Source organism: Leguminivora glycinivorella, chromosome Z, assembly GCF_023078275.1.
Source record: "Leguminivora glycinivorella isolate SPB_JAAS2020 chromosome Z, LegGlyc_1.1, whole genome shotgun sequence".
Lineage (NCBI taxonomy): Eukaryota > Metazoa > Arthropoda > Insecta > Lepidoptera > Tortricidae > Leguminivora > Leguminivora glycinivorella.
Window position 1 is genome coordinate 19,287,221 of NC_062998.1, and position 23,742 is coordinate 19,310,962.

At 39.3% G+C, this 23,742-nt stretch overlaps 1 protein-coding gene across 1 annotated transcript; it reads left to right on the plus strand.

The window, feature by feature from the left end:
* The first annotated feature begins 1,175 nt into the window (after positions 1-1,175).
* LOC125241806 lies at positions 1,176-23,483 on the plus strand. The gene is made up of 23 exons (XM_048150449.1): positions 1,176-1,305; positions 3,062-3,120; positions 3,764-3,946; positions 4,552-4,585; positions 4,886-4,912; positions 5,396-5,419; positions 6,151-6,463; positions 6,876-7,025; positions 8,432-8,545; positions 9,078-9,262; positions 11,568-11,690; positions 11,973-12,106; positions 12,707-12,815; positions 13,100-13,212; positions 13,679-13,864; positions 14,542-14,729; positions 16,858-16,979; positions 17,303-17,405; positions 18,680-18,839; positions 19,181-19,223; positions 19,349-19,440; positions 21,859-21,920; positions 22,163-23,483. The coding sequence occupies exons 1-22, from the start codon at positions 1,299-1,301 to the stop codon at positions 21,886-21,888; spliced, it is 2,499 nt and encodes an 832-aa protein (XP_048006406.1). The 5' UTR covers positions 1,176-1,298; the 3' UTR covers positions 21,889-21,920; positions 22,163-23,483.
* The last annotated feature ends 259 nt before the right edge of the window (positions 23,484-23,742 follow it).

Here is a 23,742-nt window from a genome sequence, read left to right on the forward strand (position 1 = left end):
GTTAAAGCTTAAAATCCTCATAAAAATATTATCATAATAATAAAATTATCATGAAGAAGATAGGTATAATAGTCTCTATTCTAATCAAACACATTGACATACCACGACATATAAGCATGAGATTTTTTTAAATAGATATTTATGTCTTGGATATTAGCTCTTTTAGCCAAGTTATTCATTGTCCGGCTGACTTTATTTAAGGGTATTATAAGGACCAAATAAGGACACACTCACAAATGTTCGCCAAATAACCTATTATTTGTGGATACTGTAGATTTCTTGTGGATCAACTGTGGATGCAGCATTACAACAAAAACTTTGTATAAATAACAACAGTAGGGCCGCACCCGCCCAAGCGCCCAATTCATAGACATACTAGAAACGAAAATACAGACAGAAGGTTTTAAGCCTAAAATACTGTTTACTCTCGTGAAGCATACCAATTACCATGTACCGAAAGAGACAGATATACAGCTATATCGCAAAATTATACTACTCGATCTTAAATCAGTAAGTAACAGTCACCGGCGTACCTTGTCACATTAAAATCTTGTTTGAAATGTCATACGAAGTTGTCAAATGATTAAAAGCGACAAGGTACAGAAATCATAACTTATTTTTGCCGGTGACTGTACCAGCCTCTTTAGCACAACTTGCCTTGTCGCGCGCGAGTCCATACAGCGCGAATTCAAGTATGGACTCGCGCGCGACAAGGCAAGTTGTGCTAAAGGGTCAGGGTTCCACTTGTTCTCTTAAAAAACTCAATATTTTTTAATTTATAATATATGTTTACTAACCTGCTGGCTATCAGTCATATACTGTCGGGATCGTAATGAAGAAGTGGTGACATGATGACGCCAAATACCTGCCATCTATAACTACATCAGTCCATGTCCCAACCTAAATAAATGCTAAGTTTCCGAACAAATAGGTGGCTAAAGAGAATGTATAAGTAAACCAAAGGTGGTGCCATGATGACGCCACATACCCGCCATCTACGTATTTGTACAGTCTATGCCCCAACCCACATACATGTTAAGTTTCCGAATAAATAGGTGGTTAAAGAATATTTACCAATAAACCCTGGCATACAAGTTCGAGGCATGTGTCATTCTAAAAAAGCTTAATGTCAAAATCAGTTGTCAATGCATTTTGTTGTAGTAAATAATTACGATGTTTACATTAGATTTATATATTCTATGAAACATTTTGGATCAGTTTTAGTTTTTCGTACCTATTGTTTATTGCTTTCGTTTCTAACTATTCGTTAACGAGTATATGTTTACGATAAGTTGAATATGGCAGGTGGGTTTTTTATAGTTATTAATATTACCTACCTATGGAGTTATCATTATCAAGCTCTGATCCGCATTACAGTTTTTTTTAGAAAGTAATTGACAGTGTCAATACTATAATTAACACATTTTTTATTTACAAATTAAGCATACAAGAAATAATGTACCTACCTACTGGAAGAAAGACTATCAAGTTATACATTTACCATAATATATACATATTATATGTATGATGTTTACAAGCGTTACCTAAATGAAAGGTCTGTGGAATTAATCAATCAGAGCGAACCACGCGAAACTAATCAGGATTTCCAATTTTTATTTTTGGTCACCATGTTATTTACTGGTTTTCAGGGGTCACATTTGTTTAACTACTCATGAAACATGAGCATGGCGATTTTCAGGGGTCTCAAGGCACGAAAGTTTAACATATTTTGGCGATTTTCAGGGGTCTCAACTCAAGGCACGAAAGTTTAACATATTTTGCCGCCATACACTATACCTACATATTAACTGTAAACGTGAAACATATTAAATACCTATTTATCAATCAAAATCAATCCTTAAAAGTCAAATTTATCAGCCAGCGGGAGCAAACAAAGTCAACATGTTCAAGATATTTTTTTTATTATATGAGCCTCTTCCTCAGCACATTTCAGATGGATATAGTTTTAGTATTCTAATATATCTCTCTTTCTTATCATCTGAAAGTCTGTTTGCCAGTCGGCAAAGGCCTCCTCCAGCCTCCTCCATTCGTTTCTGTCAAGTGCTACTCTGTTCCAGGTTACTCCGGCGACTAAGCGAATGTCATCATCCCATCTTTTTAGCTGTGAGCCAGCCTTCCGTTTCCCTTTCGTTTCGTTTTGTATCCAACCCCTTGGGTACCATTCAGTTATACTTTTACTCCATTTTTCGCCTCCTCTGACCAAATGACCAGCCCATTTCCATTTTAACCTTTTTATTTTTATTGAACTGTTACATCTTGTACTTTGGTTTTTGATCTTATGGAGGAGTTTCTAGCACGGTCCGCTCTCCGGAGTCCAAGCATACTTCGTTCCATGGAATGTTGGCAACTTTCCAGTTTTGAAGTTAAGTGTCTTTTGAGTGGCCACGTTTGACTTCCATAGAATTAGGACGGGTAGTACACAGGTATTGAAGAGTTTGCCCTTGGTTGAGATGTCTCATCTCAAGATATTAGGCGTGATCTATTCATTACGTCGCGTCACAAAAAAATGAAGTTTTTAGACTCCATTATTGTTCCCTTTGTCACACTTTTGTACAGTCACCTGCGATAATTATCACGAAAAGGTAATTTTTTTCTGCAGTTAACCCTAATGTGAGTGCGTTTTTACATTATCCGATCCGATATCGATGTAGGACCGATATCCCATACATTTAAGCCGCCATCTTTGATTTTTGCCTTTTAAATCCTTCCCACATCCGATATCGGATCGGATAATGTGAAAACGCACTAACATGTTATTGCAGGTGATTGTACGGTCGACTACAAAGAGATGTATACACTTTTTCACCTTATTGCATTGTAATAAGGTGAAAAAATGGATACATCTCTTTGTAGTCGACTGTACCTGCTATAATTATTTAGCTGCAGGTTCTCAGTTACACACTTTTTATTCAAAATAATGTCTACTTATGTGTAAACCTTTAAATATGTATAAGACAGGTTTGGTAGGTAGGATTTAGACAGCAGCAAACACTCTAAAATAAATATTTTTAATTTTTACCCTTCCCTTTTTTATGTGCAGCTGCTTCGGTTCTAACGGACATCCGGTCCATGATTGACCTAGCAATTGGCACACCCGAGGTAAGTATATGGCACTAAGTTAAGTAGGTAGATCGCTCAATGCACGTCTAGTTAAAAGTTAAAGTTACCGAATGAGAAACTGTAAAATAAACTTACTCTATATAGTAACTACTCTCATCTTATTAAATACTTACTTATACCCTTCTCGGGCAGCGTAATGGCTAATGACTTACGAATGAAACATTATTTTCCGTCAACTTTCGAGACCAGGTAGTAGTCAAATTTAATGGATAATTAAAACCGTGTTCAAATACGGTGGTGCATAATAAGGTGGTTGGAATCAATTAAATTATTGGTTTTGTAAGTATTTGATATGACAGTACTTCGTCAGTTTTGGACCGATTTTTATTTTGACTTGCATCATAACATAATACATATAACAGACATCGTGTGTTTTTTCGATTCACGATTTCGTGTGTAATAGAGTGATCGTTAATAACTGTTTAAAAGTTGTCGGCCCTTAAAATTGAAAACCCCTTACTTGAAATGCACGTGTTAATTTGACAGTGACAGCAGTTTGTTTACGTTTATTCCGTTCAATTCGAAATGGCATTTTATAGTAAACTGTCGTGGACATCCTCCCGCCTCATGGTAAACTGTCGTGGACAAATCTCTGGGCAAACTGACGAGATGTAACATTTAGGTCGGCGTGGTGGACTTCTGCATGCTGCACACGGTGCTGCACTGCCTGGCGCAGCAGATTAACGCGCTGGACAGACCGGTGGAGCTGCTGGGCGGCGCCGCGCCGCAGGCCGTGCCCGCCGCCGGCAAGGACACGCAAACCGTCGCCATCACCGAGTACATCGTCGAGACCGACGCCACCACGGTATTTGATTAGCTCATTCATGTAGCCTTAGACATCTGCCATATCATCTGACTGTGTGCTGAGGTAAGCATGGTCGCGCGATAAATGTTAAAACATCAGGGGCCCAATTCTCGACGCTATAAGTTACAATTTACAAGTGGTTGTCAATTGATGTCTAATAAATGACAAGTTGGAAAGAGACTTCCGCTTGTAACTTGTAACTTTCAGTTTTGAGAAACGGGCCCCAGTATCGCACTATTTGTAAGTTCGATAGGGTCGGCCTGACGTTTTATCATTTATCGCGCGTTCATGCTTGCCTGCTTGGAGAAGATATTTTTATTGATGTTAAGAGCCTGTAGGATCTACAATGAAACTATGTAAAGTGTAGACACATAATTCTCATGTATAAGACCTGAAAGTACAAACGATTCTGAGTAAAATGAGCCCAATAAGTAAGTAAATATTTTGAAGACATTAGTGGAATGTACCTACACTTTTTCTGCATAAGGCTCATTTATCTACAAATTTGAAACCCGTCTTCGTACTCGGCTAATCTCACTAGCTTACTACTAGCTATTAGTTATCTGTGATTTATTGATTTATTAATTATTTCCACTATATTTCAGCCCATGAAATCTAAGGCAGTAAAACCACCACCACGTAAGTTTTTTTTTAATTTATAGAGCAATGGGACATTCACTTTCTCAGTGTCCTCGAGTTTGGGCTTGGATTGGATTTGTATGGATGATGTGGCGGAACTCTACGAATACATTAAGACTACCTGCATCCGATCATTCTAATAATTATAACAAGAGTACAATCATTACAATAGGTGTTTTATTTAATCATGTTCTAAACATGTTCTAAGATCCGCTCTCTGTAACTACATCGGTTTCATTTCAGTTACTTGTTAAAAGAGTTAAATTGCTGACATTGAATTTATTTATTTTTCTTCCACAGCCCCTGTCGAGCCTACACTTTTAGTAGGTAAATAAAATAAAATACTAATTATAAAACGTACTTAGACTCGACTTATTTATATTGACTTGAGGAGTGAGACTCATTATTTAATTACGAAAATATAGACCCCGAAATAGTACATAATGATACTAGTGCGAAAAAAGGAAGTTCGAAACGAGTGGCGATAAATTAAAACACGACCGAAGGAAGTGTTTTAAATCGACACGAGTTACGAATTTCCTTTTCGCACGTGAATCGTACGACGTTTTTCAGTACAGATGGCCCTCCGAAGTTTCGACCTGACATATAATGAACCACTTCTCGCACTAGTGCGTAAAAAACACCATCTGTACTGAAAATACAATTTAATGTCTGAAAACTTGGACTTTGAGCAGAAAAGGAAAAGAACTTGCGAAACACGAAAAGAAAAAGCACCTGAAAAGGATGCACGGTGCAACAAAAAGAACTTTTTTATACCCTTGTTCTTAAATAAATCAAATTCTTTTTCAGTGGAACGTGTCAAAAAGGATTCCGGTGAGTATTATTCTCCTTCCATAATTAGGTTTACAGTACACCGACTGGTAAAGTTTTTAAGTATTTTATTCTCCGAAAACGAATGAGAAGGTTTCATTTTATTCACAAAATAAGTAATAAGGAACTTTGTTGCGACCCAGAAAGACAAACAACCGGATAACGGAGATGCTCTGTACTGCTTTCGCTCGGTTCAACGAAATTAAATTTACGACATCAAATGTGTCGCAAGTAATACGTAGGTATGTTTAAAATGTATACTGTGTTTAGATTAGTACTTATTATATTTATCACAAATTGTATACCTACATTACCTGTCAATTCGTGTAATCGATGAATGGGGTCTTGATGGCTAGATGACAGAGCGGTGGAGTATCGATCCAGAGGTCGTCTCGGCAAGATTCACGCAAGGCAGTAATTTTCTACATTTAAAAATTAAAATTTTGTAAAAACCCCCGACTGCAACATAGTGGACCGATTTTCATGAAACATGGCTAAGAACACTTCCGACTAACTCAGCTTTCAGACAAAAAAACTAAATCTAAATCGCTTCATCCGTTCGGGAGCTACGATGCCACAGACAGACACACAGATAAACAAACAGACAGACAGATAGACAGACAGACGGACAGACAGACAGACACGTCAAACTTATAACACCCCTTCGTTTTTGCGTCGGGGGTTAAAAACATTTTTGGTCACATATTACTTAATTAATCAATTTTGATATACAGCACCCTTATCCTCTACGGAGGGATCCGGGCTGAAAGCGAGACCCGACAAACCAGGAGCCGGCAAAACCGGTGGCGCTGGCAAGGTTGGTTCGGAGGGCCAAGAGGAAGGCATGCCCGAAGAGGAAGGAGCTCATGAAGAAGCCGTGATGGGGGAGGAAGGCAAACACACGGAGCCCCGCCAGATGACGTCATCGGAGAAACTATCTCTGGTGACTTTGAGCAAGTTTAACCTGCTCGAGAGCGCTGTTCAGGACCTCAAGGATCGTGTTTATGGTAGTATGCCAAAGAACGAGCAGATATTAGAGGAAGTCAGGTTTGTATCGTTTTATCATGAATGTGAACTAATACCTACACTGATCAGCCCCGAATAATATATTTCGCGATAAACTTTATCGGCTATTATATACTTACCTAGTTTGAACATTCACAGTGGTATTTTTTTTGTTACACACGTGCAGTACGTTTTACCACAGAATATATAGTAGTACAAGTGTTTTAACTTACCAATTAAGTACCTAGGTAAGTAGGTACTTTTACCTATCACATTAAATGCGGTGCGATCTCTCTTCGTCGAAGTTTCTCACTACATTAAATATAAGCGATATAGGGCATATAATTAGGTATAAAATTTTAAACTATGCTCAAAAGCAAAAAAATACAATAGCTATTCTTCTTCTTAGAATTAAACACTTAACAAGTTGTACACTTTTGCCCTTTTTGCGCAGATCTCAAACAAACATGAAGGCAATTACTGACATGTGGACGAATTTGAACGTATCGTCTCGACTGGAAGCTGCTGAGACGGGTCTTGCCAAGCTTAGCTCTCTGGTGGAAGACCTGATAAGGGAAGGCGGTCCGAGACCGGGGGGAATAGGGTAAGAGATTTGAATTTTTGATTGTATTGAAGTTTGTATGATAGGACTTTTACGTCTATGACAGCCACACTCTGCAACGTGGAACAGATCAAGCTTAGTTATTAACACCCTTATTCATAAAGCACAACGTCAACAAGCTGCAGTTAGCGACCTAATATTAGATAAGGCTATCTAAACAAATATAATAAACTTTAGCGTAAAACATCTAAGGTGCATTAGGGTAATTCCGAAAGTCGTCTAATTATGAAAGTCGCATAAAAATCACCATTATTTCCATATCTCAAGATTCCCCTTTCGGAATTATCCGAGCATTTTTGTCATTCGGAATTACCCTAATGCACCTTACCTAGTTTATAAGTAAAAATTGCAGTAGCAAAGTATACCGTATATACAAAAGCCATTTGAGAAATTTGCTGGTTTCTTAGGATTTTAAGGTTTCGCTAGTCAATATTTTCAATGTAAGTACCTGGGAATCATAATTATGGTATTATAACCTACGCTTGCCTACAGTCACCAGGGTGGCTAGCCGAATGGCACAATCGCTCACGAAACGCTCACAAAACGAAGCGCTAGTAGATATCTATCTCTATCGCGCTTGCGTATTGGCGCGACAGAGCCAGCGGCGTATCGCTTTCGTTTGGCGTCGGAGAAATGCCATTCGGCTACGGGGCCAGCAATAACATGTTACGCTTCGAATGCTTTAAGAGCGTTTCCCATATTTTTGAAGCCTTCGAAGAGTATAAGCATGTTACTATATAATAAGTATTTCTGGTGACTGTACATCACAGACCAACCCCTATAGACATCTATTACAAGACGACTCGCGGTGGCCAGCCTTCCTAGTATTTGCACTGATATAAGCGCGGGCGCTCGCCGTGCCCGATCAGTATCGACCAAGTAACAGACCCGAAAGCAGCGCGTGTTTTTCGCACAAAAAAATTGGAAAAGGGTATTTTGATGCCTTAAAGATGTCCACCTGTAGTGTGAAATGGTGTGGAAAGGTAACAAGAAGCTCAAATTTAAAAACAGACGGCATTACATTCCACAAATAAGTCATATTTATAATTTATTCAGAGCCGGCATAGGTCAACTTACATTGGCCACTTACGCGTCAGTAGAGGGACAGTCATACTTCTGTCCCTTTTCATCTGGCGCGACTGCCCGCCGTCCTTGAAACGGCCAATCACAGCGCGCTTAACACATTCCCCGCCCGCTCCTCGCACCCCAAACACTGGTGACTCGTATCGCGAACCAAATATACAAGACTGCCACTCTATAGGAGGTTCTCTGTGCTGTACATACAGGACTTAAGAATGCACAAATCACCTGATACGCTATAAATGTAGATCGTGTAACTCTTATTTAACGATGACTGATTGTATAAATTGTATTCCTTTTTATTCCAGTACGGCGGCAGGAACGGCTCTGGGAACGGCGACAGCCGGCGCCGGCGGCGGCGGCGGCGGCAGCGGCGCAGGGTCAGCGCCGGCGACGCTCGCTACCCCCTCGCAAACTGACCAGTCAGTCATATTTCTTTAAATGTGTCTACATAACAGGCTGGCCACTACATTCCGAAGTATTTTCATAAGTAAAATCAGGGAAACATGTCTTCCTTTTAAATGTTTAAGGTTTTGAGAGTTTTGATGTTTTGATTGGGTCAATATAAGTCTAGGATCCTTGGGGCCCAATTTTTTAAACGTCTTACGAATCGATCACGAATAATGTCATCACTGTCATCAGTGAAGCAGATTCTTGAAAAATCGACGAACTTGGAAGTTGTTTTTACCCTCGAATGCAAGTTTACAAATAATCTATTAGCTGGCACGCTTGTCAATATTATATAAGTGTACATACCTACCAATATTCATTTGATTATGCCGGTCTAGTCTTAAGTGGTGCTAAATGGTTTTGATAGTTTCCTTTTTAGGGTTCCGTACCAAAATGGTAACAAAAGAATCTTTATGAGGCGACTCTGTCCGTCTGTCTGTTTGTCACATTACTAAATATCTCGAGAACTAGTTTATGCTATCGCTTTGTTTGACATTTGAACAGAATGCAAGAAGGGCAAGTTGGGCAAGGCGGACAATCAGTTTCTGCCCGGCAGTGGGAAGCCCTGGCGGCGGAGACGGCTCAGGACCGGGACATGATGCGGCACCAGCTGGCTCGCCTGCGCGCCGACATCGACCTCTTGAACAAGACCTTCTATGACGCGATGCAGAGCCTTCAAAGCAATTTAGGTGCGTACGTGCGTACAGGGTTTCACGTTCAGTAGAGTTCAAGTCAAATGAAGACCAATAATAGTTAGGCCGATTATCCACTATCGTATGTATGCTTATCATAGAAATATGATCAATAGGCAACATATGCCGTCCTTTTTCTTCACGTGGGAGAAAAAAGGAGGCATACAGACCTATGATCATATTGACGTGGACTTTCGGCCTCAAGCCTACCCTTTCATAATGGTTTCTGCTGTTGACGTACTGTCACTGAAAATACATATACGGGTAGGTCGGTACCTATGTCCTTTCTGCGGCAGTAGTTCGGCTGTCGAGTGATGTCGACGTAGTGTCAGCGAATGGGCAATATTTTGAAAGAAGAGTCTGCTAAGTGGATCATGTGTAGATGTAGATAGTTGAGGTTCGCACCGTACAATTTTTTTTCGCAATCGTATCGTCTTGTACCTACGCATTTGTCCGAAATCGTGCTCGTGAAACCAACAAAATGCGTACCTTATATTTGTCTTATTAAAGCCCATGTCTTGTTTGTTATAAGCAAATAAAAATATGATAGCATAATGAAGAAAAAATCACACAACAACAACGTCAACCAGCTACTCAAAGTTGTCTTACTCAGTTAAACACCGTTGCATACAATACTTCTTCTACGACCATGCACTTACTTTTGAATAGTTTTCTAGAATAACTTTCGTAAAATTCGCACTGTTTCCTATAAGTATTTTGACTTGTCCTCTGCAATGTTTCTGCACTCACCCTGTCTCTCGCACTCCCCCGCGCCGCCGCCCGCCCCCGGCCGGCGCCCCGCGGCCCGCTATATCCCTTAACGGCTACCTGACAATGCTGTAAGAGCTATATCGTATGCGTGGGTGCGCGGGGCGCCGGCCGGGGGCGGGCATCTTTTATGTAAGGTTTTAACGATCTATGCACGACACGGTAAATGACGAATAACAACACGGGAGTAGAAAAAATTTGTATTGTATTTTTGTATGAAAATAAAAAAATAGGAAAGCAATATAGTAATAGTCAAATATTCCAATAAAAAAATACTTAATAAATCCATAAAAGTTCAAATGATTAAAAAAAACTTCGGAATGGAACGCACGATCTTCTGCATCATAGTCGGTCGTTTGACCGAGACGCCATTTCGATTTACATTATCAGTGTCGAAATACATGATATGTAAAGCCTGACAAGATTTTATTTGACCCTGAAGAAGTGTCGCTACAAAACGTTTTCATATGGCAATAAAGTGCGGACGTCATATATAATGGGGACAGTGTGTACTGGTCTCGCGTTAATATTTGTAGAAAACTAAAACATGGTTTTAGAGAACAAAAATGTAATAAGCAAGGTTTGAATACTCGCTACTTGTATCCGCACAGCCTAAAATACACATGAATCTTGTGCCTGCATCAAAGTCGTCAATGTTTATTTTCTTTTTGCGTGAGACCTTGTTTTGTACTGGTAGCAATGATGGAACAGCCTCCTTATTTCTATAAATATTTTTCACGGCAGAGCTACAGACACCTTAAATAAGAACAAAAAATACATTGAGCTTAATCGAAACCAACTAATCAATACAGGAAAACCGCACTATAAACCGTCAGTACCGGACATGTCAACAACCGATTTCGGAACATTATCATCGAAATGCTGTGAAATCCTTCATCCTTTTTTGTTGTAATTCATTTTTCACATTAAGTATAATTATTTTCACTTTTTCAATATTATTTTGGGCATATTTGCGATGAAACCGTTAGGAAATTTAAAATCTTTTCTTCTTGTTTATATCACTGACATTCGATGGCTTTCGATGACGGGTGTCAAATAGTAATCCTTGCCAGTAAAAGAAATTAGTTCTGCTGAAAATCCGCAACGTGGCGAGGGTCAAATAAAAACTTGTCAGGCTATATCTTTGTTGACAAAATGCGTCATTATTTCTGAGTCTGCTTGAGTTAACTAAACCAATATCTTTATATAATTACTTGTCAAGAGCCAAATGTCACTGATGACAATGTCAACTAAAAATGCGCGAAATATGACGGCTCTGTGTCTGTACACAAAATTTGGCACGCACATTTACGTAAAATTAATAAAAAAAATCACATGGATTTGTCCATGATTTCTGTACGAAACAATGTATTTCATTCACTACCGCGACGACGGATAATGTATAGTAGATGTATGCGCATATTTTTATTTAGTTGTAGTTGTGCGGTGACTAAATAAATGGTAGATGTTTTTTGTATGGAAAGCGAGCCACCTTAACGATACAGTCTTTATGAATAATTTATTTTATCGACAGATCTAAAGGAACAAATCACACTGCCACCACCGCCGGAGCCCGCCCCGGTTGAAGAGCTGCTCGCCCCGCGGCCCCTGCCTGAGCCATTGCCATCACCCGGTAGACCACCGGCGACCGCGGGTGGTAATCTATTTAATTTTATATTTTAACTATCATTTGCCCGCAGCTTCGCTCGCCGTTAGAAAGGGACAAAAAGTAGCCTATGTCACTTTCCATTCCTTCAACTAACTCCACTTAAGAAATCACATCAATTCGTCGTTCCGTTTTGCCGTGAAAGACGGACAAACAAACAGACACACACACTTTCCCATATTAGTATGGATATTTCTGCTTTCATTCCCTAAGAGTCGTCTTCCTCCTCCGGCTGTACCTTCTAAGCTTTATTGATCGAGGGTTCATTTGTAGGCCAAAGTGCACCAGCGTCGCACCCGTCGGCGGGGTTGACGGCGGCGGTAACGGACCGGCTGGCCGAACTCGAGCAGCGCATCAAGGAGTGCTGCGAGGGCATGGGCAAGGACAAGGGGACTGTCCAGGATCAGGTGAGGGCAGATCCTTCTCATCCAAAACTCTTACTCTTCTCGGTCCTGTGCACCGTGCGCCATCGAAGCTCTTCGATGGGAAAGACCACGGTGTTCACGGATTGGTTGACGCAGCTGGAGCTGGGCATCAAGGAGTGTTGTGAGGGAATGACTAAGGACAGAGGCACCAGTGAGGACAGGACTTATCCTCCCGGTTCTGTGCGCCGAAACTTTGTACATTGCGGTGTAGGCACTATATATTTCCCTTACTTATGTGTATTGTTCCATAACAATATTTCATTTAAAGACCACTAATTGTTTCTTGGTACTCGAGATGGGACACAAGTGTCTTACCATTATTCTATTTGCCTGTAGAGCGAGTGACCAGTTGCTTCGTCAATCAGCCGCCACTTGAGTAATTCACTCTGGTTTTACTGCATCTTCCCCACTGAAAAGTGGTTTTCATATCTGCATGATGGATATGATTTCTTTGGGATAGGTATATTTCACTTAAAACATTACTGTCAATATCTATTCACTTGTTAGGCTTTTAGTGATAGAAAATTAGAAAGACTTTTCAGGAAGATTAATAAATAAACCTTCTGGACGTTTTTCCTGCAGTTGAATAATTTCCAAGACCAGCTTGATCACCTTATGCGTCAAGTTGGAGCTCTCCATGACGACCTCGGCGTACTCAAGCTTTCACCTAATTTGGCCAAAGATTTGGAAGGTACAAATAATTATTAGACCAATCTAACTCAAACTTTAGATTTCTATTAACACAACGCTTCGAAGTCAAGTGCTGAATTAGCTAGCTTATTATGATATTTAAAGTGAACTTGGACTTGACACCACTTACCTAGAACTGAATTCTATTGACGGTGTTATTTTAATCTGGTTCTCACTTCTTGACGAGATACCTTTTTGGTACTTTTTAAGTGATACCTAATTATCTAGTTTAAAAATTTTTAGTAGCGTCATAACTAAGATAAGAAATAACAATACGTTGACCAGGTCTGCTGCAGCTGTACCAGACAGTGCAGGATATGCAGGAGCAGTTGCAGCAGGTGAACGAGGTGGCGCGCCAGCTGGCCGGCGAGAAGGATGACCGCCATCAACATATCAAAGTATATATAGTTTTTCCCCTCACTGGCTCGGAAACACGTGTTTTGTCCTTTAATACCAGCGGGTAAAAACGCATTTTATCCACTAGTGGGTAAAGTAAGTTGACCTTCAAAAGTCAAATTAACTGCTTTAAAATTGATAAAAGTAGGTGAATCTAGTAATAATAAGCATTCACTCGCCTCCGGAAACCCCAATATTTTCTGGCGCATTAATTCCCCATTTGAACCGCCAAACTTAACCGCTGGGCAAAGAAAATGCCCGCCCACGTATCGCCTGATACGTAATTAGCCGAACCGACACCTTTTTCACAGATTGTTTCGTGTCAGTCCACCACGTTTTCACCCAGTGTTTCCGATGCAAGCGCCGAAGACTAGCGTCGCTTGATTAGATAGATAAATTAATGTAATTACCTAATACTTACCTTATATTGTAATGATCGGCTAACAAATTATGTTACATGAACCATAGGCACTTCTGGAGCAAATCGAAATCCTGAAAACAATCAAAATGGACCGAGAAGACATGGCAGAAGCCATGGCTGAGAAGGCGGACCTGCGCATGCTGGCACGGAAGGTCTCCCACGATCAGTTTGAGATGGCTTGCGACGATCTTTCCAGAGGTCTGGAACACGCCCTCGGGAAGCTCAATACACAGGTTTGTAATTGTGTCTTATCTTATATCTGCTTTGATCACTATGCACCAATCACTCTTATTACGCCCCCCAGGTTTTCCTTCAATCGGTCTTTCGTAATTTGAATGAACGACTCTTCCAACGGAGCTCGGAGTTACTTTGATAAGTGTATAATTCTGCCACAGACCAACCCCTATAGACATCTATACAAGACGACTCGCGGTGGCCAGCCTTCCTAGTATTTGCACTGATATAAGCGCGGGCGCTCGCCGTGCCCGATCAGTATCGACCAAGTAACAGACCCGAAAGCAGCGCGTGTTTTTCGCACAAAAAAATTGGAAAAGGGTATTTTGATGCCTTAAAGATGTCCACCTGTAGTGTGAAATGGTGTGGAAAGGTAACAAGAAGCTCAAATTTAAAAACAGACGGCATTACATTCCACAAATAAGTCATATTTATAATTTATTCAGAGCCGGCATAGGTCAACTTACATTGGCCACTTACGCGTCAGTAGAGGGACAGTCATACTTCTGTCCCTTTTCATCTGGCGCGACTGCCCGCCGTCCTTGAAACGGCCAATCACAGCGCGCTTAACACATTCCCCGCCCGCTCCTCGCACCCCAAACACTGGTGACTCGTATCGCGAACCAAATATACAAGACTGCCACTCTATAGGAGGTTCTCTGTGAATTCTGCACAGGAAGCACTATGGCAGCAGGTGTTGGACGACGTGCAGCGTGAGATTGAGAGCAAGCTGGACAAGATGGAGCTGTCGCCGCTGAAGGAATTCTTCGAAACCAAGCTACGCTTATTACAAGACAACCTGAAGCAGATGGCGTCGCTACGACGAAATGTCGAGGCGGCGGGCACCAAGAGGCGATTACTAAGGTTGCCTGCTTAGTCACATTTATTAAACAGACACGAGTAGATTGTTCATGTCTTATTAGTGAAGTACAAAAGTACCTACCTAACTAATAGGGACGGATTTGGTTAAACACGGATTTGTGGGTGTGTAAATAACTCCCCATACAACCATTTCGGTCGCAAAATCTTTAAATTAGTTAAGGTGACGAACCCAATCATGGACAGTTTAAGAAAAAAATTCGCCAGTTTTTGATATTTCACTGATAAATGTAAAAATTCTACCGCCAAGCGTGTTAAATCTTGAATGTCCTATCCTTCTTCTACATTTCAAACGTATTGCAGAATAGATACTCCTATTGGTTTCTTCATAGTTAACAAATTAAAACTAGGTGTTTTTTCTCCAATTATGGACGGCAGTTCTCCAGTAATGGATCCCCCATTATGGACAGTGAAATAAGTTTAAAATTTTACTTTTAAAGCCAACTGATACGCAATGAGTCTTTTTTATACACCATAAATACAATTAGTTTGGGTTATTTTAACATAGGATTGTTTGTTGTAAATTTTGGTTTTGTAAATTGTTCCTTGTCCATCATAGGAGGTAGGCAGTTTTTCGGGTCCATTAATGGACACTCGCAAAATAACATCATTTCTTTATCATCTTTGGAGCAACAAACTAGTATGTTTTATTACCTTATCTCATGCTTAATGCAGTAAGTAAAACGCATTCAAGATTACACCGTGCGTTATTTTTTTATTATTTTATACATGAACTCATCTCTCTTAGCAACATTACTAAGAATTCTTCTTGATATTTTTTTCAGTAAACTGGTGAATTTTATCTTGTCTCCAAATCCTTCAGAAATAACCGAATTAATTGAAATTTCAAAATTAAACAGCTCTACAACTCTAGTGTTTATGGTACATAGCCGTCAGTTTTTAGAAACGTATTTTAGATACTTATTTTTAAGGATTTGTGTTTTTTTGTCCATAATGGCATCACCGTCCATTATGGGGTATTTTACCTTACTAAATGTCAAATGTGACATAACGCGTGGTAATGTCGTGCACACAATGCGCGGTCGTGATACAATAACAAAATGTAGTCGACGTATGCACGCATTAATACGGTAATAAAATGTGTACAAATTTTGACTGTTAATGTCACTGTCAGAACGGTTTCTTACTTCACTTTGTTAGTCGCTGTCTGCACACATGACGGTAACAAAATGTGTACAAATTTGTGGCTGTCAATGTCAGTGTCAGGCGGTTTCTAACTACACTTTGTTAGTCGCCGTACGCCCTCATTACGGTAACAAAATGTCAATGTCACTGTCAGAAGAAGCTATTTTGTAAATCCAACAACGTATTCACTGCTTTCGGTCACGCGTGTACTCTAGGACCATTTTGCGACCAATTTTCGACTGTTTTTTAACAGGAATATTTCCCAGCCTTAAGCCATATTTTAACAACTTTATTGGTTTTCTAAGCATTATTTTTGTTATTTCAGTATAGAATATGCACCGGAGCACTAATAATTCAACAATCAATATAGTTATGTACACAAACACTGAGTATTAAATAATATTATTGCTGGTTAAACCCGTTAAACTGAGGTAAATTGATGGCGCGTTGATAGATTCAGACTTATTTTATGAAATCACTCGAGCAGTTTAATTGCCCATGGTAATTAACCCACATATAACCCACATTAACCCACAATACAAATGCAAATAATTAAACCTTTTGCAAATTCTTACGCCATTACGTTTTAATGTCATATAAGTTTTATTTATTTTTCTTTCTGACGTTTCTGACAGTTCGCCATTTGAAAAGAATGAAATGAACGAATGATTTTGGGAAAACAGTCGCCAAACTGTAACAATTTGTGCACGGGTAGTGCACAGTTCTGTGACCAATTGTGCCTGTTATCAATCGTCCCCATTTGGGTAGCCTCGACTAAACGACTACCATATTGCGACTAAGAATTGAGACACGAACATCAGAATCTGTGTGCACGCAAAATATCCCGATTTGCGTAGGAACTACGACCGAAAATGGTTATATGAGTCACTGTACCGTTGCTCATCCATCGTTGCTCTAGTACATGAATTAGTTGAACCTCTCAAATACCAAGTTTCCACTTTTTCAGAGAGGTAAACTGCATATCCTGCGACGCAGATGCCGTGATGCCATTAGAGAACACCGCTGCGATACCGAGCAAGCCTTTGCCAGCCCATTTGTCCATGAAACCGTACCTTAGTTATGAACTAGGTTCGTCCCGTTAATTAGTATTAATAACAGGTCGCTGATTTATTTCACCGGATTATATCTCCTCATTCCTGTCTACAAAACCTAAGCCTAACATAGCTAAGTATACGATCGTACATAGATAGTACACTAAGTATGTAGGCGTAAAAGTGAAATACCTAATGGCAATGATGAGTGACGAATAAAATCTACGACATGCGGATTACCTATGATATGAAGATACCATATTCGCTATACATCATATTTTCCACCTCCCAAGCACATTAAACACGTTCAAACGTTGAATCAAGTCATTGAGAAATTATTGTGCTAACCAAATTCCACAGACACGATTCGCAAGACACAAGCAAGCAACATTCCGCAGCGTAACCTGCACGACTGGGAAACCATAGAAAAGCAAAAGGCTCCAAAAGCACCCGTAAAAGTTAGGTAAGAAATTGATAGTATTAATTAATCATTGTGTAATACCTACCTTCCATACCTTCTATAAAAATCCGCCTCGGGTAGCCCTTCACCAGGCCGCATGCACCTAATTACTGAACTACAAGGTTTCTCCAAAAAATGCAGACATTCCAATTAATCCAGTAAAGACAATTTACATTTCCCGAATGTGCAATGTTGGTAATTATCTTTTCCCCTCACTAGCTCGGAAACACGTGTTTTGTCCTTTAATACCAGCGGGTAAAAACGCATTTTATCCTCTAGTGGGTAAAGTAATTTGACCTTGAATAAAGTCAAATTAGCTGCTTTAAAATTGATAAAAGTAGGTGAATCTAGTAATAAAGATGATTTACCACCTGTGGAACTACTGGAAGTTGTGATAAATGATGTTTTTTGCGTTGTAGTTTCCTCGCCATAGTGAGGGGAAAAGTTTTGTGTTACACTCGGGTGCAAATGTATTTTACTTCTCGTGTGTTAAAAAACTCGCAAGTTCAGGATTCTATTCTCGAACCACTGGCTTCGCTCGTGGTTCAACTATAGAATCCTTCCACTTGCTCGTTTTTCAATACCACACTCGGCGTTAAAATACAACTTTGCCCCCTTGTATAACAAATAACTATAAAACCGTCCCTATTGCACTAGTTGTAAGGGAGGTGTTTATCGCGCGACCATGCTTGCCTGCCTGATCTGTTCATAATTCAGTAACATATTAGACCACAGAACTTTATTTAGATAGAAGAAACAAGTTCATCTATTTGTATAGGGGCCGAGCGTGTCAAATTTTGTACTGAAGTTGTTTCTTGCCTGTAATTTTAAATATTTCTCAGGCTCTTGATTGTTCATAATTTTTGTGTTGTTGCAATTGAATATCACGTAACGAGGTATTTTTTATGTTTTGATTGACTTCAACTTACAAAAATTGACGCCCGAAAGCTGCAAGCTGCGATTAAAGACGGACAACTCAGTGGATTTCACTGAGTTCATTTGACACGCTAAGTAGATACGTTTGCTTGATCTATGGTATATATGACATCTGTGTATTAGACAGTCACACATAGATGACAGAAGAATCTTAGTTTTCAGATTTAACGATAATTACCTACATTGCACATTCGGGAAATGTAAACCAGGATTAATTAGGTCCTGATCTAGCAAGCCAGGGTTTTCTTTTAATTTTTGTTATTTATATGCCTGGGCCTTAGGAGGTTAAGATGAATAAGCTAGGGTTTACTCACCTAAGATATACCTGCCTAATATTGTAGATCAGATACGGACAAGCACATTTGCAACCGCTACTGCGGCGGGTCTCACACGACGACCACCCCGGCGCAGCGGGTGGCGCGCACCGGCCACTTCATCAAGCAGTGGGGGCCGGACGTGGTGCCTCTCTCCAGCGGCCTGGCAGCCGGCGACGACGGCAGGGTGAGTGCACACACCAGTTTATTAGGTCACCAGGGACCAGAGTAATCATTTTAAGGCGGCTATGGTATCGTTCTACGCCGAGAGCCCGTTTTTATAAAAGTAAAAACTACTTAGTTATTATCTGTACTAGTTTTTGAATAAGTCGTCAAAAAACGCATAAACAGAAAAAAACATAAGTGCGCAAAAGTGTTATAGAAACGTAGACTGAAATGATGCATTGACATGTAGCTTCCGAATCTTCAGATGCGTAGGTATACCTAGTGGTTGTAATTTGTTTCGTTGCCTGATCGATCGCCGCCTTTTTTATTGATGACCTACCTATCACACTTTTTTTATTACAGCTGTACAAAGTTACTACTACGGAAAACGCTAACGTTGGACCAGGTATATTTTAGATTTTTATCAAATTATCAATCAACTAGTAGTTTTACCGCTTTATTTTAGTACCATTCACTGCACATAATATTCTGAAATCATGCGATGCTGATGTTCACATTTGATGTGACTAGGTGGATCAGTGGACCAGACTTGCACGAAAAAGCCGAAGTCGCCAGAGCCTTCCAAGACGCAGCCAAAGGCGCCGGCTATAATTCTAAATAAGGTACCTATTGACATGTTGTATCTATGACTTTGATATTTTGCATTTTTATTACTTTTACACAGTAATTATATTTATCAAAGTTGAATTGTTACCAAAACATACTGGTATTCACGTATCCTAACGGACGTTAAGTGGATCGGAGAAAGTTAGAAAAATGCTTTGCACGATTTTCAGGGAATCCTATGTTCACCACACCATGTGGTAAAACCTCCCTCGATACTTCAAAAACAAATGACAAAGTTGCATTTTATCGTGAGCGTCAGGACCCCTGGACCACTACAGATATTTGATGTTTAGTACATACTAAAATTTAGTACCTATTTGATACTATTTGGTACCTGAGTACATATATTTGGTACCTCCACTGATATCGAAAAATCGAGCGAATAAAGTGGCCAGACATTCTGACGTCAGGATGTCTGGACCATTTTTGGTTTACATAGTTCTAGACAACACTACTAATTGATATCTTAGTCAATATTTACTACCTATTTGGTACCTGTCAAATATATTTTTTCAAATTTTTTGGCGTACCTGAAAAAAGTTATGATGGAATTTAAAGTTGTGAGCCCAGCCGTGGCGTTGAAGTATGTAGCGCCTGTCAAAAGAATAGAGGCAAATCCGCCTGCCCTCCTGCGCGTCAACTTAAATAGGAATTTATTTTTAGGCACTCGCACATCATCTCTACTGACTAGTGGCATTAATATAGTCGAAATATAAAAGTAATTAGTGTAATTACACTAGTTTTCCATTTTCCTCCTGAGAGAACCTCCTACAGTCTCAATAACGTCTAATGTCATGTCATGTCCCTGAGAGACATCTTCTGGCGGAGAAATTTGTAAATCAGTTTACCCCTGACAGCCGGTCATTTTTGCGACTGTTCAGCAGCTGTAGAGCTGTGTGGCAGATTTGGCGGCATTGTGGTTGTAGGTACTGATAGTAGATGATTGATTTGATGTTTGTATTTATTCTTAATTCATAATTGACACTAATCGATGCAAAAAACAAATGTTACCGAAAGCAGTGGTTTATTTATATGATAAGCCCCTATAACGGAGCTCGTGGACCATAGACTGGTCCACATCATCAAAATACATCCTATATACCAATATTACCAATGACGCTGTTAATTATAACAGTTTATGCTATTTTCCCCCTAGAATTTGCCCAACTGTTGCCACGTGTTTAGGTCTCTCAGGAGGAAAATGGAAAACTAGTGTAATTACACTAATTACTTTTATATTTCGACTATATTAATGCCACTAGTCAGTAGTAGATGATGTTGCGAGTGCCTAAAACTAAATTCCTATTTAAGTTGACGCGCGCAGGAGGGCAGGCGGATTTGCCTCTATACTTTTGACAGGCGCTACATACTTCAACGGCACGGCCGGGCTCACAACTTCAAATTCCGTCATAACTTTTTTCTGGTACGCCAAAAAAATTTGAAAAAAATATATTGACAGGTACCAAATAGGTAGTAAATATTGACTAAGATATCAATTAGTAGTGTTGTCTAGAACTATGTAAACCAAAAATGGTCCAGACATCCTGACGTCAGAATGTCTGGCCACTTTATTAGCTCGATTTTTCGATATCAGTGGAGGTACCAAATATATGTACTCAGGTACCAAATAGTATCAAATAGGTACTAAATTTTAGTATGTACTAAACATCAAATATCTGTAGTGGTCCAGGGGTCCTGAGGCTCACATTTTATCCACATTTAATGAAAAGTAATTTGATACAAATTTTGACTTGATGTCCAAAGGTGGTTTGGCATTTAAATGATGATTTTCATAAATATTTACAATATTGATGATTTTAATTTAGATTTAGAATTTTATGTTTCACTCGGAGGCTTTTTGCCTAATTTTTTTCACCACACCACCTGTTAAAGGCTTACTTTGCTATTCGAAAACAGATAGCAAAATTGCATTTTATCCACAAGAGTGCAAAGTAATTTCATACAAATTTTAACTTGATGTCTTAAGCTGGCTGGTAGAATTTACATTTAAATCATAAATATTGAATAAATTGATGGATTTGATTTAATTTGATGTTTTATAGTCAGTATTTTGTTCGTGTTGGTGTGGTGAAAAATTTTGTGTTTCACTCGGTGGCAAAGTTTGTTTAACCTGCGTGCCTTGAAACCCTCGCAACGCCCAAGATTCCAATATTGGAATCTTTCGCTTGCTCGGGTATCAATATTGGCACGTGCGGTTAAACAACTACTTTGCCCCCTTGTAAAACAAATAACTATAACCTGCGTGCCTTTAAACCTTCAAGATTCCACTTATCGAACTGCTTGCTACGCTCTTGGTTCAATATTGGAATCTTTCGCTTGCTCGGGTATCCAATATTAGTACGAGCGGTTATGCAACAACTTGTAAACAAATAACTATTGTTTATAATTTTCAGGAATGTCGCTGCATGGACGGGGGTGCTTAAACCCTTGCATTTGCAGTACCTTATTTATTTTGGTAAGAGAATACTTAAGTTAAATAATGAAATGAGCAGAGTCAGGCACTTTCAATGGCATGGTTTTTAAGGTGGCAATTATTCTAGAGCTGCAGAGTTTGTCTAACTGTAACAGACTTTTTTTTATGAAATTAGAATAGGCACTTGCAGACTGTGCCAGTTAGCAGGACACATCTACCTTTCTAATGAGTTGATAATAGTTAGGTAAGTACATAAAAGTGTTTTTATTTTATTTTAATTACAGATGAATGGATCAGCTGAGAAGTTTTTTTCGAATAAAACTAGACTGTTTCATAAAATCACTGCATTTGCCGACATCGTAAATTACTAATCGTCACTATATTAAAGACTATAACTTCCAAACTTTGCATTTTAATGTCATTAATATTAACTACCTACCAATTCACTTTTTACTCGGATTTTTTTTTCTAGTCCTACAAACAAGGGTAGGTAAATTACTAGGCATTTAATCATTTAATATTAACCACTCAAATGTTTGCCAGCAATGAGCGTTTTCACATTGGGCGATCCGATATCAGAGTAGAATGTAGGTATAAAATATTGCTATCTGTATTTATTTATCCATGGAAGAATCTAAAAAAATGAATTAGGCACTTGCAGTAATTTCAGGCACGTGTGATCCCGACAGCTGCCGGACCGACATATTCGTAGGCTTTTTCTCGGATGCCGGATATCAGATGATCTACGTCCAATATCGGGTCGTACTGTATGAAATCGCCCTTACAAGGATGCTTGACAACATATAAGCTTATTTATTATACAATGTTCTATCTAAGTCAAAGAACAGAGCTAGATAATTAAAATCATACACCAAACATGCCAATAGCATATAGCTGAAACCACAGCGATTGAATTAACCCAAGTATTGCTTAAAATAGTATATATTTACAAGAATCAGTAGAACATAGGTTTATCACAAAAAATACACTCGACATGCATAGCGTTGAAGGTTTGCAACCGTCAGCGCCGCCGTCCGGAAGGGCTTGGCCGCCTCCAGCACCTGCGTCCCCTGCGACCCGCACCACAGCGTTCCCTGTCCTCGTGCAAGGGTGCACTCTCAAACATCATTTTGATTCAAACAAAAGGCAAGTATGACCATTAAGTAATGAAATTAACTGCGCTTTCATATAGTTGCATCTGTAGGGTTAAATTATACGGCTATTGATGAACCAAAGATTTCCTTTGGCAGGATTGATCATTAGGGCCCAAGGATGGATTTAAGAAGTGGGGCCACAGTGATTTTTGATGTTAGTATTTTTGAGATTTTGGTAGCTTCTACTCTGGAGGAAAATAGGGTCTCAATCTGTATAGAGGCACTCATTATGCTACTATTCCAAGATTGGTACAATAATTGTATGACTTAAGGATGTCGAATACATTATATGACACATATGTGCACGAGAAACATGTTAAACTACGTAAAATAATAGTAATTTATACAATCGTGATATAATACAAAGCTTTTCAGTCGAGTACCATGTTTAGGCCGGTACGGTAGTACGGTACGAGAGTGAAAAGCTTAATTATATCACTATAGTATACAATACTTTTTCTACGAGTCATCATCTTCATCATCAATGGACGGAAATATCATCATTCATGTAGAGTCGTTCACCGTTGTATCAACATCGAATTACCTAGCAACCAATTGTTTGTAATAACCGTCTCTGATTGAGCGATAACGCGACAGATAAAAAAAAATGTGTTTCAGATGCAGGAAAATTTGCCAGGTATCGCAAATTAGTATAGAAATTGTATGAAGTTCTATTTTTGAAATTATTACAGTTAACTAAAGTCAACTAT

Excerpts from the sequence above, each read along its gene's own strand:
- LOC125241806 (XM_048150449.1), top strand. Across the intron at positions 5,420-6,150 it reads ACGTGTCAAAAAGGATTCCG|CACCCTTATCCTCTACGGAG; the intron begins GTGAGTATTATT and ends TTTGATATACAG. Across the intron at positions 11,691-11,972 it reads ACCACCGGCGACCGCGGGTG|GCCAAAGTGCACCAGCGTCG; the intron begins GTAATCTATTTA and ends GTTCATTTGTAG.